General features: G+C 43.0%; 1 protein-coding gene across 1 annotated transcript in view; it reads right to left on the reverse strand.

The window, feature by feature from the left end:
* Nucleotides 1-15,844, reverse strand: part of C5 (complement C5) — an 83,820-nt gene that overhangs the window by 16,596 nt on the left and 51,380 nt on the right. Inside the window, exons 24-32 of the mRNA XM_008519304.2 lie at nucleotides 14,640-14,852; nucleotides 14,103-14,178; nucleotides 11,127-11,286; nucleotides 9,814-9,909; nucleotides 8,280-8,451; nucleotides 6,325-6,530; nucleotides 4,778-4,930; nucleotides 2,014-2,076; nucleotides 912-993 (exon numbers count right to left, since the gene is read on the reverse strand). Of these exons, the coding sequence (XP_008517526.2) occupies nucleotides 912-993; nucleotides 2,014-2,076; nucleotides 4,778-4,930; nucleotides 6,325-6,530; nucleotides 8,280-8,451; nucleotides 9,814-9,909; nucleotides 11,127-11,286; nucleotides 14,103-14,178; nucleotides 14,640-14,852 (1,221 nt within the window). The remainder of the gene's footprint in view (nucleotides 1-911; nucleotides 994-2,013; nucleotides 2,077-4,777; nucleotides 4,931-6,324; nucleotides 6,531-8,279; nucleotides 8,452-9,813; nucleotides 9,910-11,126; nucleotides 11,287-14,102; nucleotides 14,179-14,639; nucleotides 14,853-15,844) is intronic.

The raw sequence follows: 15,844 nt of genomic DNA on the forward strand, positions 1-15,844 counted from the left end.
AATTATTTGTGATTTGGAAGTTGGCTCTTTTGGTGATTTTAATGGCAATTCATGGCTACTGACAATACCAAGAAGTCTTAAATAATTAGAGCAGTTTTCTGCATGCAAAGAACTTGTAATTTAAAGAAAGCGTCCTTTAAGATAAATGCTGTTGGTAACGTATTTGGGGAGGTTGCAGGAGGATGAGCAGATGCCTAGATTTGCTGTAGTTGGAAAGTTTCCTGTAGGAACAGGCCTCTGAGCCACAAACGGAAGCTGTCAGGGCAGAGGAGCAGCACGCACCCTGACCCCAAGGCCACGGTTACAGGAGGACTGGAGTGTGCAAGTGGACTTGCTTTTGGACTGGGAGGGGAGGACCACCCCCCCAGAAGAGGGAATGTGAAGGCCACAGGTAGAAAAAAAAGGCACCTTAATAAAAGACCATAAATACTGGAGAGACCAAGTTGAAGATGGAGGCAGAGAAATGTGCGTGGGTCAGACTCCCTGGAACACAGAAAAGGTAAGGGATGGAAACCCAACAGGGCAATAAGAGAAATGCAGGGTCCTAGAATGACCTAGAACCTAGAAAGGTCCTAGAACGCTGACCCAAAAGCAGCAGAAATTCAAGGTTCTGAAATTAGACCTTTCTGTGGCTTTGCAATTAGTTACATTCTTAAAAAGCAACGTAGTCAAAGCAATTTCTTGATCAATAGTGCATACCTTTAGCTTAAAGTTATTTAATATCAACTTCTAAATTTATTAAAGTTACCTCATTATAATAAATGACAGTAATGTTTACTTGGATGTCAACCTGCTAAAGAAATTGATTAAGAAATTTTGTTTTTTGAGCAAGCATCTTTTTCCCAATTAAGGAAGCTCTCTGACGTACTTTATGCTTTGCCAAAATTCTAGTGTAAATCGTGCTGTTTTACCTTCAATGTCCTGTGTTTCAATTTTCAAGTGAAAGCTGCAAATTTCCTCAGAGGTACTGGTTTTGTGAACTACCGTTCTCACCTATGTTGGGACAAGCAAACAAGAAGATTGTATTTAAAACGGGAAAGTGGAAAAGCTATTATGGCACTTCTACTGCTGCAAATGGGCTGCTTAAAGTATCATTTTCATAATCCAGTGCAAATGGCGAAAATTAAAGACCCATTTTCCCAGCAACTGGACTTTCAGCAAACCACAATTTCAAAAATAGCTGAGAAGCCCAAAGTAAGCAAAAAACACCCTCCGGCCAGGCAGAACCGTGGTCCAAATTCCATGTAGTCAAATCTGAGCATCTCACTCTACACGAAAGGACTCTGGTCCTTGAGCCTGTACACTCTAATTTTACATACAACACTGCAGGTAAGTGTGGTTTTCACCTAACCCACATACCACCATGGTAAACAAATCATGGTGTGTGTGGATGGGCAAAGGTGCTGCCAGGAGTAGGTATATTGAGAGAAACTAGAAATGACAGAACAGTCTTTGAAGGCGTATACATGCTAAAGCTAACAGCATAATTAAAATAATCAATAGAATGTTAATTTATGCTTGGAATATGTAGTTTAAGACTGTGTGGACACACATAAACAGACCAGAAAAAGCTTGCAACTGCCAAATGGCTAAAATAAAAGAAATGTAAGCCCTTACATGAATATGTCAATCCTCAATGATACTGGATAAATGAGATGTGACTGTTACAAAGCATGGAAAACATGTATACGCGTGTATGTTTGTATACAAATACATATTATATACATATACATGTATAACCATAAAAATTACGTATATATGTATATATTTATAATTTCCACAGATACACAGACCTTGTACATACAAAGATTAGCAGCCATTTTCAAAAATAAATTGTGAGGACAGCTACCAAGATAACTAAAAAGAATTAGATACACGAATTCTACCTTAGTCATGATTACCCAAGCCCAGATTTCTGTAACTTTGTGGCAAAGTCTCTAACTTTCTTTTGTGTTACTTAGTTCAGGCAGACACGCAGCGCCCAATGCAGTCGGCTCTCCATGAAACACTTACATGCACTGTGGCCAGGCCACTGCTGTATCCAGTACTGACAACCAGGTCATCATTGAGAGGCACCTGGAAAGGCAGATCGAGACACCATGCTTTCTTTAACATTTAATACAGAGGGAGGAGAGAGCAATGAAAAGGGTGGGCTGACACCTGCCGGCTTGCTCTCAGAGCTTTTGTGAGATTCAGTGGATAAAGCATCGAAGAGCCTATGCACAGAGTAGGCGCTGAAAAATGCTGGCATTTCCCCTTTCCCTTCTACATGTGAAAAAGATAGCTGAGCTCTCCTGAGTAAGCCAGCAAAACCAACATGTCAGGGGGCACTTTTGATTACATTTTCATTTTTATATGGTTATGGTAAAACTGGATCTTCACCTCCTTTTGCCAACTGAATAAATTCCTTTCAGTGCCTAACTCGGGTATCAGCATCCCATGTGCCAAAGGAGACTGTTTTCATTAGCACCAAGAACGGGGAACCTCAACGTAACTCCGAAGTGAGTGCAATCTATCTTTGCCCCTCCAACCTTGCCCGTTGCACCCCTCTCCCACCTCCTGATGGCTTGTCTTAACTCCACTTCCCACTGGTCTCTGCTTATCGAAACCCCACCTAAGCCTGCGCAACCGTTAGGTGCTGCTACTCTTCTACTTAGTCTGTAAGGAGGGGAGTGAAGACATGAACTGAGTTAAGCAATTCTCCCTCCTGAAGAAACTCATCATACAAATGCTCCCTAATTTGTCGAAGGCATGGGAGAGAGCATTTTGAGCCTAAAATGATCAAAATGAGGCCTAAAGAGCCAGTTCTTTGCTCCCTCCAAGGCTGCAGCCTGCTGTTGCCTTTACTTAGCATGCTAGTGCCAAAGTGTGTGCAAAAGTTTGTCAGCACTTCCTCCAAACTTTAGTAAATGTAGGTAGATAAGTCCACTTTCTTGTTCTCCCTGATGGAATACAGCAGGATTTGCTGGAAGCCAGTGCATCAAGATGCTGCATGAGGAATGGGTTCCATGGACAAATAAGTGGCAGATAAGTTTGGGAAATGTTGTACACTGTGTGGGGCCCATTGCCCAGTCTTCCGCGAGTCATCACACTTAATCACACCCATAGTAAATTCAGGGGTATCCTGGAGGAAAGAACTTGTTTAACGTCATTTTAACTAGAGTTTCCCACACTTGCTTGACCACCAAACGTTTTTGCATGGAACACATTTTAGGAAATGCTGGAGGAAGAATTCCAAACTGGATCAAAACAGCCCAGGTTTCACACGAAGGCCGCATCGTGGGCTGAGGTTTAAATTATTTCAAGACGAGAAGGGGCCCCTTACAGCATTACCCCTGTAGAGAAGAGTAACTCCAGCTGTCTCAAATGGGCCTACCATGCTCTTCAGGCCGAGAGCTCCTCGTTGCAGCTTAGACTGCTGGCTCAGTATGTGAATCTCTGGGGAATTCTAAATGCTCCTAGGGAAAGGCTCCCATTACCAAAAGGGGTCCAAACCACAAAGACCTGAGGAGGCCCAGGCACAAAGCAAGTATGGATGTGAACACACATATATCTGTCATGTGGCGGGTGGGGATTGCAGCAAATTGAAGAGTGCATGCCTCTGCCGGCACCCGGTTGCCAGATCTCTCACTTTTTCAAGAGATTTTGAAATTCAGGTCTTTGTTTGAAATCTCTGAATTTTTAAATGTTGGAATATATCCATGTCTATATCCATATTCATATGTATCTATTTTTTTTTTTACTATGGGCTGCTAGTTTGCAATTTTTGTATTAAATATTATTTCTCCTGCCTATGTACTTTGACACTGAGAAAAATTCCCAGTTATTTGTATATTTAAATATACCTTAAAATAATCTACAACATGGTAATTAGAAACATATGTATTAGTAGCTGTGTACTGGCAACTACTATTATTGATATAGAACCTAGTTTTTCCAATGTGTCCTTTTCTTTGGGAAATTCTCATAGGCCATCAGAGTTTTCATTTTTTTCTTTTTAAGATTTTTTATTTTTCTTTCTTCTCCCCAAATCCCCCCAGTACATAGTTGTATGTTTTTTAGGTGTGAGTGCTTCTAGCTGTGGCATGTGGGATGCCGCCTCAGCATGGCCCGATGAGTGGTGCCACGTCAGCACTCAGGATCCGAACCAGCGATACCCTGGGCTGCTGCAGCGGAGAACGAGCCTCTCAGCCACAGGGCTGGCCCCACAGTTTTCATTTTTAAGAATCCAGTAACAGCAAAGGACATGGAACAAGTTACTGAGGGACCTAAAGGCCAATTCCAATTTGGCCCCAGTCTGGACGTGTAACAGGCCAGGTGAGACCACCGGGAGACTCCCAAATGTGTCTTCTCTCTTATTCTACACCTGTACCTTTCTGTGTGCATTCTCCACGTCTGGAATGTTCCTCCCTTTTCTTCACCTGTCTAACTCATTCTGATTCTTCCAGATTTAACCCTCCCATCTAGATGCGTTTGACAAACTCCTTTCATCTCTCAGCCTGGCTCAGGAGGCCCCCTCTGTCCTCCCATTTCCCTATCAAGCTTCTTCTTTTTCATTGTCTGTTTAAATGCCTGTCTCCTCCAGTACACAGGTTCTTCGGGTTTTCCTTTTTCAATGCCCAGTGCCCGAGACATAGCGGGCACCCCAGCTTAGGACACAGCAGGCACTCATTCTATGTTGAAGCAGTGGATAGGTACATCTGTAAAATAAGGGTGGAACAGATGATTTCAAAGCTCCCATCCAATTATAAAATATTATGAAAAGTCCTTCATTTACCTCTAGTGGCCTCCCAATAAAATTCTTCTCTGTCATCCTATAATGGTAGAAGTCACCTTTACGCTTGTAAGAAACATTGATATTCATATTCAAGCGGAGTCGTTTAATCAGGAGTGAGTATTCTGTCAGGCCCTCGATGGCATTAATTGTATCCTGTTGACAATCAGCAAGGCACAAAAGTAAGTTTAGCTTATTTATATACTCTCTGTTTACAAATACCCTTGCTTATGAGAGGGTGGAGCAGCCACCTTCCAGATGGCATTTGGAGATGAAACTACAGCTGGCCGAGTGAAACTAGTTAAGGACCCATGTCTGGAGGCGGAAGGAAGATCTCTCCTTCCCCAGTAAGGATGCTGCTGTTAGCCAGGATGGGAAGAAAATGTGGTCTCAGGTCTAATTTCTCCACATATCCTGAGCGTGTGACCTCAGGCAAGTCACTCTTTGCAGAATGCCTCCAACTCCTTGCATGACTCTCTCCTTCTCTTCCTCAAGGTCTCGGCTTAAATCTCCACAGTAAGGCCACGAATAAGTTCCCCCTTCCCATTATCCTGTTTTAATATCCTCCTTCAGCCCTTTAGAACATTCATCTCAATTTGGAATACTTTTATGTATAGTTCCTCATTGGCCTCCCCCACTGTAATGTAAGCTTCACGGGGGCAAGTCGCAGATCTTTCTTGGCACCCATTAGATTTAGTAGGTACACACACGGTAGCTATTCAACAAGTATTTGGTGAAGGGATAAATGGATGGACTTTGTTTTCTCTGGACCTCATCTTTCTCTTCTATAAAATTAGGAAATGTGACTAGATCAGAGATCAAATATGTGGCTGCCCGCTCTGCCCATGTCCACAGTGGCCAGTGCGGATTAACAGGGCACTCTTTCCTCCCAGGCCCACAGTGGTACCCACGATGAAACTCGTTCACCTCCCCACATTAGATGAACACTCAAGTAACCCTGAAGGACCCCTCCAGCTCTACATTTTATATACATATTCACACACTCTGTCATTGTCCAAACATCCAGGGAACAGAGAAGATGAGTACCATTTGAGATAAACTTGAATATAGATGTATATTATGCAACTACATAAGAGTTAGTTATAACGTAAAATGTACAAACTCAAATGAGTTTACATAGGTCAGTAGATAGATAAACATATTAACAATTGGTATGTCTCTCTCTTTTTATTTATTTTTGTCCACATGGTGGCCACTGTTTATTACATAGGAGGTGAAATAATTGCTGATCACCTTACTAGCCCTTCATGGTCATTAGGAATCATAAAGGAAGTACCGGGCTTCTGTCAGGAGACGCAAGTTTTCATTTTGGCCCTGCCACTAACTCCCTGAATGACCCTCCCGGGCTGACTTCCTCCTCTCTATGAGAAGGATTTCAGTGCGGACAGCCTCTAAGAGTCCTTTGATTCTAGTCATTTATTCATAACTGTGGTTTGCTCGTTTGGCGGGCAAAAGCATGGAGGCCAGAATGAGTGTTGACTGTGTGGTGCGGGACGCCGTGAACATGTCTCAAGACAAAGAAACGTTACCTGGGTGGAATAAAAGCCGCCTCCATACCTCTGCTCTTCAGACAGCCATTTGACGATTGGATTAACATAACGCATGTCGCTCAAGCTCAGACTGGTGAGTAAAGCATAGGCCGTGGTTTCTACCATACGTGCCGTCCCGGTGTTAGGTGCAGGGCTGTCTTGCTGATGCAGACCATCTTTCCAAAAACGATACATGGGTGGATTACCTGAAGATGGAGAAGTTACATTGATTAATATGATTGAAAAGGTGAGTTTGACATAACAATTCTAGCATGTTGCTAGAAGTTTCTTCCGGTAGTGGTCTTCTGGCTTCTAGAAGTTTCTCACTCTTTTGTAAGAACTTCCTCAAGGTGACCAATAGAAAACAAGATCCCTTCATACGGTGCTATTTGACTTTATTGAGAAAGGTCAACGTGGAAAGTCCACATGTATTAGGGAGAAGCATTATAGCAGAGTAGAAAGTGCAATGAGCTGGGAATTACTGTACCCAGGTTCTTGTTTCTACTCTGCTACTGACCGACCATGTCAGCTTGGACAAGTTCTTTTAGTTCTGTGGGATTCAGTTTCCTAAGACCTAAAGTGTAGACAATAACTGAGTTCTCTTTAGTTCTTAAATTCTATGATTTCATGATTCACATCTTATCATACCCGAGACATTTTTTTTGTGTTGGAACAGGTATTGTACAAATGGTTTTGAAATATATGTAAAGATTCAGTAATTTTTAAATGCTGACAGAAGTCAAATTTTGCAGATGGTGATAAATTTAATACTTATTAAACTTTTAGAAAGCCTCTGCCAGTAGAGGGTTCCCATGGGCCCCACCATGCCTGTGCTGGTGTAGGCACAGTGGCCGATGACCACTGCTACTCTCTTTCTATTTCTTTACCCTCGATCCATAGGAAGCGGTATGTTTATTCTTCAAAATGAAATACATGCCTGTGCAGCCAACCTGGTACGACACAAGCCGGGTCATGCACTCCTCTGCTCAGAAGACTCCAATGCCTTCCCTTCTCTCTTGAAGGAGAAGTTAAAGTTCTAGGGCTCCCCTGGCCCCCACAGCTCCTTGACATGAAGGAGACACAGCACCTCTTGCTCCAGGTGGAAGCAGACCCACACCAGGATGTGTGTCTTGCGGAGCGGAGCAGGAGCTGGATTTCAGCCTTAATTTACTAGCTTGCTTGAGTGGCTTGGACATTGCACAACTGTATTCAGGAGTCCTGAAGAGCTCCTGTAATGACCTCCAAGGCCCTACATGACACCCCCTCACCCTTTCCTTCCCTGACCTCACTTCCTACCCCTCATCTCATCCTCTCCGATTACAATGACCTCCTTGCCATTCTTGAGACAGGCACGCTCCAGCCTCAGGGCATTTGCACATACTATTTCTCCTCTAGGAACACCCTTCTGGATAGCCACCAGCTTGCTTCCTCACTTCCGTCAGGTCTCGACTCAAACACCGTCTTCTCAGTGAGGCTTAAGCCTGACCACCCTGTCTAAAATTGCATCCCACCACCTCACCTTGTCTCCCTTCCCTGCTTTATTTTTCTTTATATCGGCTATCACCAACCTATTCACTATATGCAATGTGTTTTACTTATTTATCATGCTTGTTTCTCCCTAACTAGAATGTAAGTTTCATGAGGACCTGCATTTTTTTTCCTTTTTCTTTTTTTTTTTTGGTCTGTGGCTTTATCCCCAGAGCCTAGATCAGTGTCTGGCACATAGGAGGATTAATTGATACATATTTGTTGAATTAAGGAATGAATAAATATGTGCTGAATGAACAAATAAATGAAGGAATAATAGCGCTTATTTCACTATATTGTGATGGTTTGTTCCTTCAGGGCAAGGACTGTGTCTTACTCCACTTTGCATGCCACCACTCCCTTCCCAGAATTAACAGACTCTATATGCTCAGTAAACGCTTGCTGAATAAATGTACGCAACGTCATACCTTTAACAGAAGCTGCCTTCTTCAGGGCTGAGACAATTGAACGAAACCGTGGGTGACTTTTATCTCCCAGCGACAGAGCATAAGCAGCAATGGCCAGCGTAAAAGTGTTCTGGGTCGAGGCGGTATTTTCCAGCAGAAAGGTGTCAGCTTTAGTTAGAGCCGTGCTGATTTTCTGGAAACAAGAGCAGAAGATCCCTAAGTTTCTTTGTCAAGCATCAACCTTTCAACTGGTGTGAACTGCCCCTAGGTGGCACAGTCCTGGGGCAGGCAAGATGAAGGGTGGAAAGGGAAATGACCTAATGGAAACGGGTGGTGTCCCGCTGAAGCAAATCCTTCCAGGAGAAGGAGCAGAGCATAATCTTGGAAGGGAAAATGGGGTTGTCCAAATCGGGGAAAGTTTTCCGCCTCTGAGTTCTCACCTCCCCTGTGGAGGCTTTTCCCTTTCGTCCCTCCTTCCCACATCAGACCTCGCCTCTGGGAAGGAGCAGCGTCGAGCACAGACACCGCTTACCTCCTCCCCCCTCAGCATGGCTGCAACGGATTCACGTCTTGAAAAACAACTTTACTAAATAAAATCATAAATAGCTGGAAAAGAGCCACGCTGCCCAAGTACTTTTTGATCCTAAGGATTCCTGGGAAAATAGTCTCTATTATTTTGTCCTGAGGCGACTAAAATAGTTATTTTGGATGAGCGGTTAGGAGGGAGACCGTCACGATGCCGCCAACATCTCGGCTGGCGCCTTCTCTCCCAGCTCCATCTGCTTCTCACTCAGGTACCACTAGGTGCCAACTGGTCCTCTAGGCCCCAGAGAACTGGTCCTCATTGATTATTTTGTCTCGTTAAGTATAAATAACGATTCTTTTGAAACAAGTAAAAAAAATTATTTTGTTTTGTGGTCCAAGTCCTACACATCGCCTTGGGTTTTTCCATCTCGGTTCTGATTGCTGGTTTGAAGGGTGTGTCTAATTCACTTCTGATTTGTAGGCAGTGGTATTTAACCTCTGCTCAGGGATCTGTCTCTTCCCAGAGCGGAGAATTACCTCTGTCAACCTTTGGTATCTTCTAGGTTGATTCCCTTAGGTGAATTCTCTCCTCTCCCCCCTCGGCTTCTAAGCAAATGAAACAAGAAAGAACCCAAAGGCAGCACACACCCCGTGATGGATCCTCAGTAGTTCCATGATGTAGAGTATGGCCCTGAAGAGTCACAGTCACATATGTGTCATAAGATTTAGCAGAGATAAGAGAAGGAAGCTGGCTTATTCTCTCAGCGCAGTCAGACTTATCTGTTCTGGTCCCAGCTCTACCATTCGGTAGCCTGTGACACTGGGCAATTAAATTCAGTTTACTTGCCAGCCTGTTTTCTCAACTGTCAATCAGTGGGTTGAACTAGATGGTCTCTGACATCTAGACATCACAATTCTGAAATCCTTTGATTCTGGAGTAGAAGTTATTTTCAGGGTACCCCCCCGTCCCCCTCCAGTATATGGTGCAGAAATAGATGATAGATATTGGAGAAAGAAAACTCTTACGTACCATCAGGGGACATAGATCGAAAGCCTTTCTAATTCCAATCACAGTAAAGGCTGTAAGATACAGGGTGTTCTCTTGGGCTTCAGTAAGCAAGGTACCCTAGAAAGAGCAATGTTTAAAAAAGAGAGTGAAGTGGTGTCTCTAAAGTGAAATGACCTGGTTCTAATCTCTGTTTTGAGCCTAATCTCCCTCTCTCCCTTCATGCATTCCACTTGGACTGCTTGCTGTTTCTCAGTAAACTCCGGGTCTTTCTTACTCGGGTGCCTGCAGGTGCCCTTCTCTCCCCCCACCTCCCCAGCCTGAAGCTCCACTTCACACCTCTTCACCACATTCACATCCTCACCTTCCTTCAAGACCCTGTTGAAATGCCACCTTCTCTATGCAGCACTGTGTGGTCTCTTCTCCCATATTTTTTCCTTGTAGGGCAATGACTTCCAATGTGATGCTTAGAAGACCTTCCATGAAGTGCCCTCTGGTTGGTTACCTCTCCAGCTCTTTTTCACGCACCCCTAGCTCTCTTGCCCCCAGTTGTTTGAAGTTACCACCCTCTCTCTCCACTTCAAAATGCCAGGCACGCTGTTTGCTCCTCTTGGAATGCTCTTCCTGCCTCCCTCCTGCCTCCCTCCCAGGAGCCTGGTCAACTCATTTTTTCCACTCCCCTAGTCTAGGTTAGATCCCCTGCTTTCAATGAAACTATATTTATCTTTTCTTAACTGTATCACACACTTGAAATGACTTCCTCAAAGTCTGACTTCCCTGCTAATCTCTGTGGCCTCAGTGAAGAAACCTGTTTTGTTCACGGTTGTGTCCCCACCATGTAGCACTTAGTACACATTCAATTAATATTTATTCAATAAATGAATGAACACACACATTTATGTCTTGATTAGAGTTGCTACTATTTTATGTCACTTTCCTTACCAGTGTGTGAGCTCTGTTGTGGTAAGGATACTCTCTGGTCCCTTCTCTCCTACTCTTCCTCCCCCATTGTGCCCAAAATAAGCCCTTACATGGATTGGGTGCTCAGTGAATGGTTGTTGAATGAATGCAGATAGATGGATGGATAGGTGGATGGATGGATGGGTGGGCATCCTAAGAAAAAAATTGTTACAGTATTTTACTCTTCACCTAGCACCGAGATGATGTCAGTTGCCCTCATTTCTTGTAAGAGTCCTGATCTGCTATTGGTGCAAAAGAAGACCATTATGAGACCCACATATTTTTTCCTCTCTTTTTCATCCCTCTAAAATGGGATGAGAGCAAAGCTCAAACTTGTAAATAAAACGACTGCTAATCTGCATGTTTCGTTTCCATACCTGTAATTTTACTGGGTGATACTGGGAATTTTCCTTGAAAGATCCATTTTCTAGTTGACAATTCTCAACCAGCCACAACAAAGAATTACAAATTGAATTTTGGTCCTGATCTGCATATTTATTTACTTGTCCAAGTATTCTTAAAGCAAAAGCTGTTAACCTTTAAGACAAAATCAAATCAATAAATATTTAGACATTGATTCCCTTTTGGCTTTCCATTTACAGTGTGTTTTAGTTCATGCAGTGTTTATTCTTTGAAAGAAAATAACATTTTAAAACATACAATTCCAAAGTAAGTTGTCACCATTTTATAAGGGAAGTAAAGATTTTAGGAAGATCTCCAAAAATCTTCAGTTAACAAATGTGAGCAGCAACATTGTTAGCCCACACACAAACTGAAAATTGATGCCTGATGATAAAAAAAATTGCTCTCTAAAATTAAAGACAATAGCAGTGAAACAAATAGTTTCGGTTGAAGGTGCTGACCCATGAACTTGAGACGTGGAAGAGTAAAATCATAAAAGTCTAGATCGTAAAATTTGTACAAGTTATCTCGTCTAAATTCCTGTCTGAGGTCTGAATTCCCTTCCCCAACATCCACGGGAAAGTTTATCTTGCTTCCCCGTGAGCCATGCTGTTGACACAGAAGTCACCGCCTCATGAGGAAGCTTTCACTGTCCTGATTACTGAGGCAAAAAGCAATGTCACTCTTGACTAACGTCTCTCAAAGAATATCAGAAAGGGTCTAATTTATCACCCCCCAATGCCTCTTACACCTCCATTCACTCACTCAGCTGCCTAAGGCTCACCCACGCTTGAGCTCGTCAGATGCCTTTCAGACTCAGACCAGGTGACTCCCTCCCTGACTTTAACATTTTGTTTTCATTATTCTTTTTAAAGAGAATATTTTGGGCCAGACCCGTGGCCGAGTGGTTAAGTTCGCACGCTCCGAATCGGCGGCCCAGGGTTTCACTTGTTTGAATCCTGGGCGCAGACATGGCACCGCTCGTCAGGCCACGCTGAGGCGGCATCCCACATGCCACAACTAGAGGGACCCACAGCTAAAATATACCACTATGTACTGGGGGGTTTTGGGGAGAAGAAGGAAAAATAAAATCTTTAAAATGAATAGTTTATTCTTTGTACTTTTTGTATCTTCCTTGTATTAAAAAAAATTCGAAAGTATTTAGATGCTGGCCATTTTCTTCTATGTATATATTTCTTTCAAGGAACTTATGTAGTTGGGTCTGGGACAGTACCCAAATTTCTATGTTTTTGGCTGAACAGCATCCACTAGGTCTTGCCCAGAACTCTCGAGAGGCTGTGGGTGTTTACGGAGAGGCTATCACACCTTCTCAAGGGGATTCCTGTTCTCTGGGCGCTCAGTCCCCAGACCCTCTTATGGTGGTTTCCAGTCTGCATCAACCTCCACCCGCCACATCCTGGTTGTTATCCTCTGGTTGGTGCGCCCAGGGGTTTATGTGTCTTTTAAAAAGTGCCACCCACACATGGTTAGATCCACTTCTAAGGTACAATCTGTGACACTTGATGACTGATCGGATACAGAGCCAAAAGGAAAGGGAGGAGGCAAACTGGGTCAGCGGGGACAAAGTACAGAGCATTGCTATGCACTGATTAAGGGCACAGAGAAACAGAAGAATCAATGTGGCATGGATTGTGTTTGAAGGGCATTTGGCTCTCGGACTCCTAGAAATGTGGCTCTGGAATTTAGGATAGAAGTTAGGCCTTGAGACATCCATTAGGGAATCATTTGCCTAGAAGTTATGGGAGTCATGGGCAAAGAGGAAATTGCACAAGGAGAGATTATAGAAAATAAGAGGGTCAAGGATGAAATCCTGAGGACTCTCAACAGTTAAAGGGCATAATCTAAAAGTCAATTATTCTAGATCGTAAACTCCTTAAAAGTGTTTCATATAGTAGAAGCTACAAAGCACCTGGCACACTGTGTTTTTATTAAATGTTTTTTCAAAGCATGATAGTATTTTTTGCAAATAGACTGCCATATGCACTTTTAATTAATTCAGGTTGTTTTTCCCTCAAATCATCAGAATTCTGGAGGTTATTATGCTTCACCAAATAAGTACTTATTGAACACCTACTATGTGCCAGGTACATACCAGGCACTAGATGTACTCAGAACTGCCCACGTGGAGCTTACATTCTAGTGTCAAGACAGACAATAAGTGAGAGAAGTAAGAATGCTAGTGATAAATTCTAAAGAGAAAAGGAAAGTTGGGGAGAAGGATATGAAGTGTTGGGATGGGTTAATGGGATGCAGTTGTAGACGGAATGATTAGCAGAGGCCTCCCTGAGAAGGTGACTTTTGGTAAAGACCTGAGGGATGGACGGGAGCCAGCCATGCCGATACCTGGGGAGGGAGCAGTTAGTGCAAAGGCCCTGAGGTGGAAACATGGCTGGCATGTTTGAGGAACAACAAGGAGGCCAGTGGGGCTTGAGTGCAATGAAAGAGAGTGTTAGGGGGTGTGGTCAGAGACTTGAGGCAGGGCCAGATCATGTAGGGCCTTGTAGGTTGCAGTAAGAAGATTGGTTTTTACCCTGGGTAAGATGGGAAGCTTCTGAATGGTTTTGAGTTGTGTGACCTAACTTATGTTTTAACAGGTTCACTCCAGCTGCTGTGTTGAGTATAGACTGAAGAGGGAAAAGGGCTGAAGGTGAAAGACCAGAGGAGGCTAGTGCAATAATCCAGGTGAGAGAGGCTTGGACCAGGATGGTGTGTTAGGATTGGCGAGAAGTAATAGGGTTCAGGATATATTTTGAAGGTGCAGCCAAAAGTATTTGCTGGATCAAATGTGGCTTGTAAGAGAAAGAGAGCAGTGAAGGATGACTAGGCTTTAGGCTGAACAACTGGACGAATGGAGTTTCCATTAAGGTTGTTATTCTTCAATTAACTAATCAACTCCGATACGAAAATGCAAGTCAAAACCTTCTACTCACCACGTGCTAGCACTTCCACCCTTCCACATGCTGTAGGAATAGTCAGCATTTCTGTAGGACATGATGCTCACCATCCCTAAGAGGCACAAGAAAAAGAACACAGTGCTTCAGTGACCTCCATTTCTACTCGAAGAGCGCTTTATTAGTCCCTGGGAATGGTAAACTTCCTTTGGTGCTGTGAGGCAAGCATATGCTCTGTGGCCAACACTGAACTTCTCAAAGGAAGTATATGAATCGCTTGAATTGGGAATTATCAAGCAGAACATTCTGAGCTCATTCAAGCAGGAAGGAAGTGCTCTGTAGAGTTTGGAATGCAGGTGTCTTGTCTCTCATCCAGGCATTTCGGTAAGTTAAGCCAAAATGCTACAGCCAATAATATTTATTTATATAGTAGGGTCTACCTCCTGATTTTTTTTTCCTGACGTGCTCTTACAATTAAGTTTTTGTATAATTCATAACAACTTAAATAGTTTAAACTATTAGTTTAAAAATCACAAGATTTTTATGTACCATATGTGAAATGGAGGTTTTTTTTACCTTCTTTTAATTTTTTCTTTAGGTACTGTTTTTTAGTTGATGAGTCAGGAGAAAAAATGTTCCAATTATTTCCTGCTTCCAGGTAGTGAAAAACATAGAAGATTGGGACAATGCTCATCAGTTCCGCCTCGGCATTCCCCTTGGGGAGGTGGGTAAGGATATCAATGCCTTCCTGACTCAGAACTGCAGACATGACATTCCCTATAAGCAGGCCTGAAACAAACAAAGAAACGAAAGTCAAAGTAGACACAATCAACTTCTATCAACCTCCGAGTAACAGTATATTTTAAATAGAGATAAGAGTAATCATCCTTATTCTTTCCTCCTTACCTAGGCGGTTGAATTACTTCTCAGAACAGAAGAGAGGTAAAAAAAGATCTGGTTAGAAAGATGGATTTAAAAGAAATCCCAAAAGTAGGCTTAAAAATACCACTGTAATATGATGGTAAGATGGTGTAATAAAGTGGGCAGGTTGCCGCATAGAGGACGTGGCAAATTGGTTGTCATTCAATTGACAGATTCAGATATTGTAAACCCTATTAATCAATGGCTTCCACAAACCAGAGCAAAGAGGCTGAGCTGTGAATGCCCCTGAGTGCTGTGAGGGCTCCGTCCACAACTCACTGTGTGATCCTGGGCAAACCACTGTCTCATATATCCAATGACAGGGTTGCATGTGATTAAAAAGGTCCTTTCTAGTACTAACATTACGTGATTCCAAAGTTTTGTCTGAGATACAATGTAGTCAGGACATTCTATTATTTTGATGATATGTCATTGAATTGTAAAGGCTGAAGACCAGGGAAAACCAACCAAAGACACCACTTTGGAAAATATACTGGAGGGGAGAGAACCCTTCTGGGACTGGTCCTTTAGCAGAGCAGGGCTGCTCTCTTGGGGCCATTTGCAAGTCATAAAGCGTTTTCTGGAGCAGGACTGGCCACGCAGTTGCACCTCCATTTTAGAGAATTCTTTGGGTCAATGACAGCCCCCACCCTCTATCCGGGGAGAATGAATTTCCATTTAAATCAGGCTAGTGGAAGAAGATAGATGGGAGAGTGGTTGGGGATTTGAAGGTAGGCGTAGGATTAGGGTACTCCCACAGGCACATTTGTACGTGCTACTGAGCAGAGAAGAAGAGAAATAGTACAATCATGAGGATATTCGATTTTTGTTTGAAGCACAAAGTGAAATAAGAAGTAAAA

This window comes from Equus przewalskii, chromosome 26 (assembly GCF_037783145.1).
Source record: "Equus przewalskii isolate Varuska chromosome 26, EquPr2, whole genome shotgun sequence".
In the NCBI taxonomy this organism is placed as follows: Eukaryota; Metazoa; Chordata; class Mammalia; order Perissodactyla; family Equidae; genus Equus; species Equus przewalskii.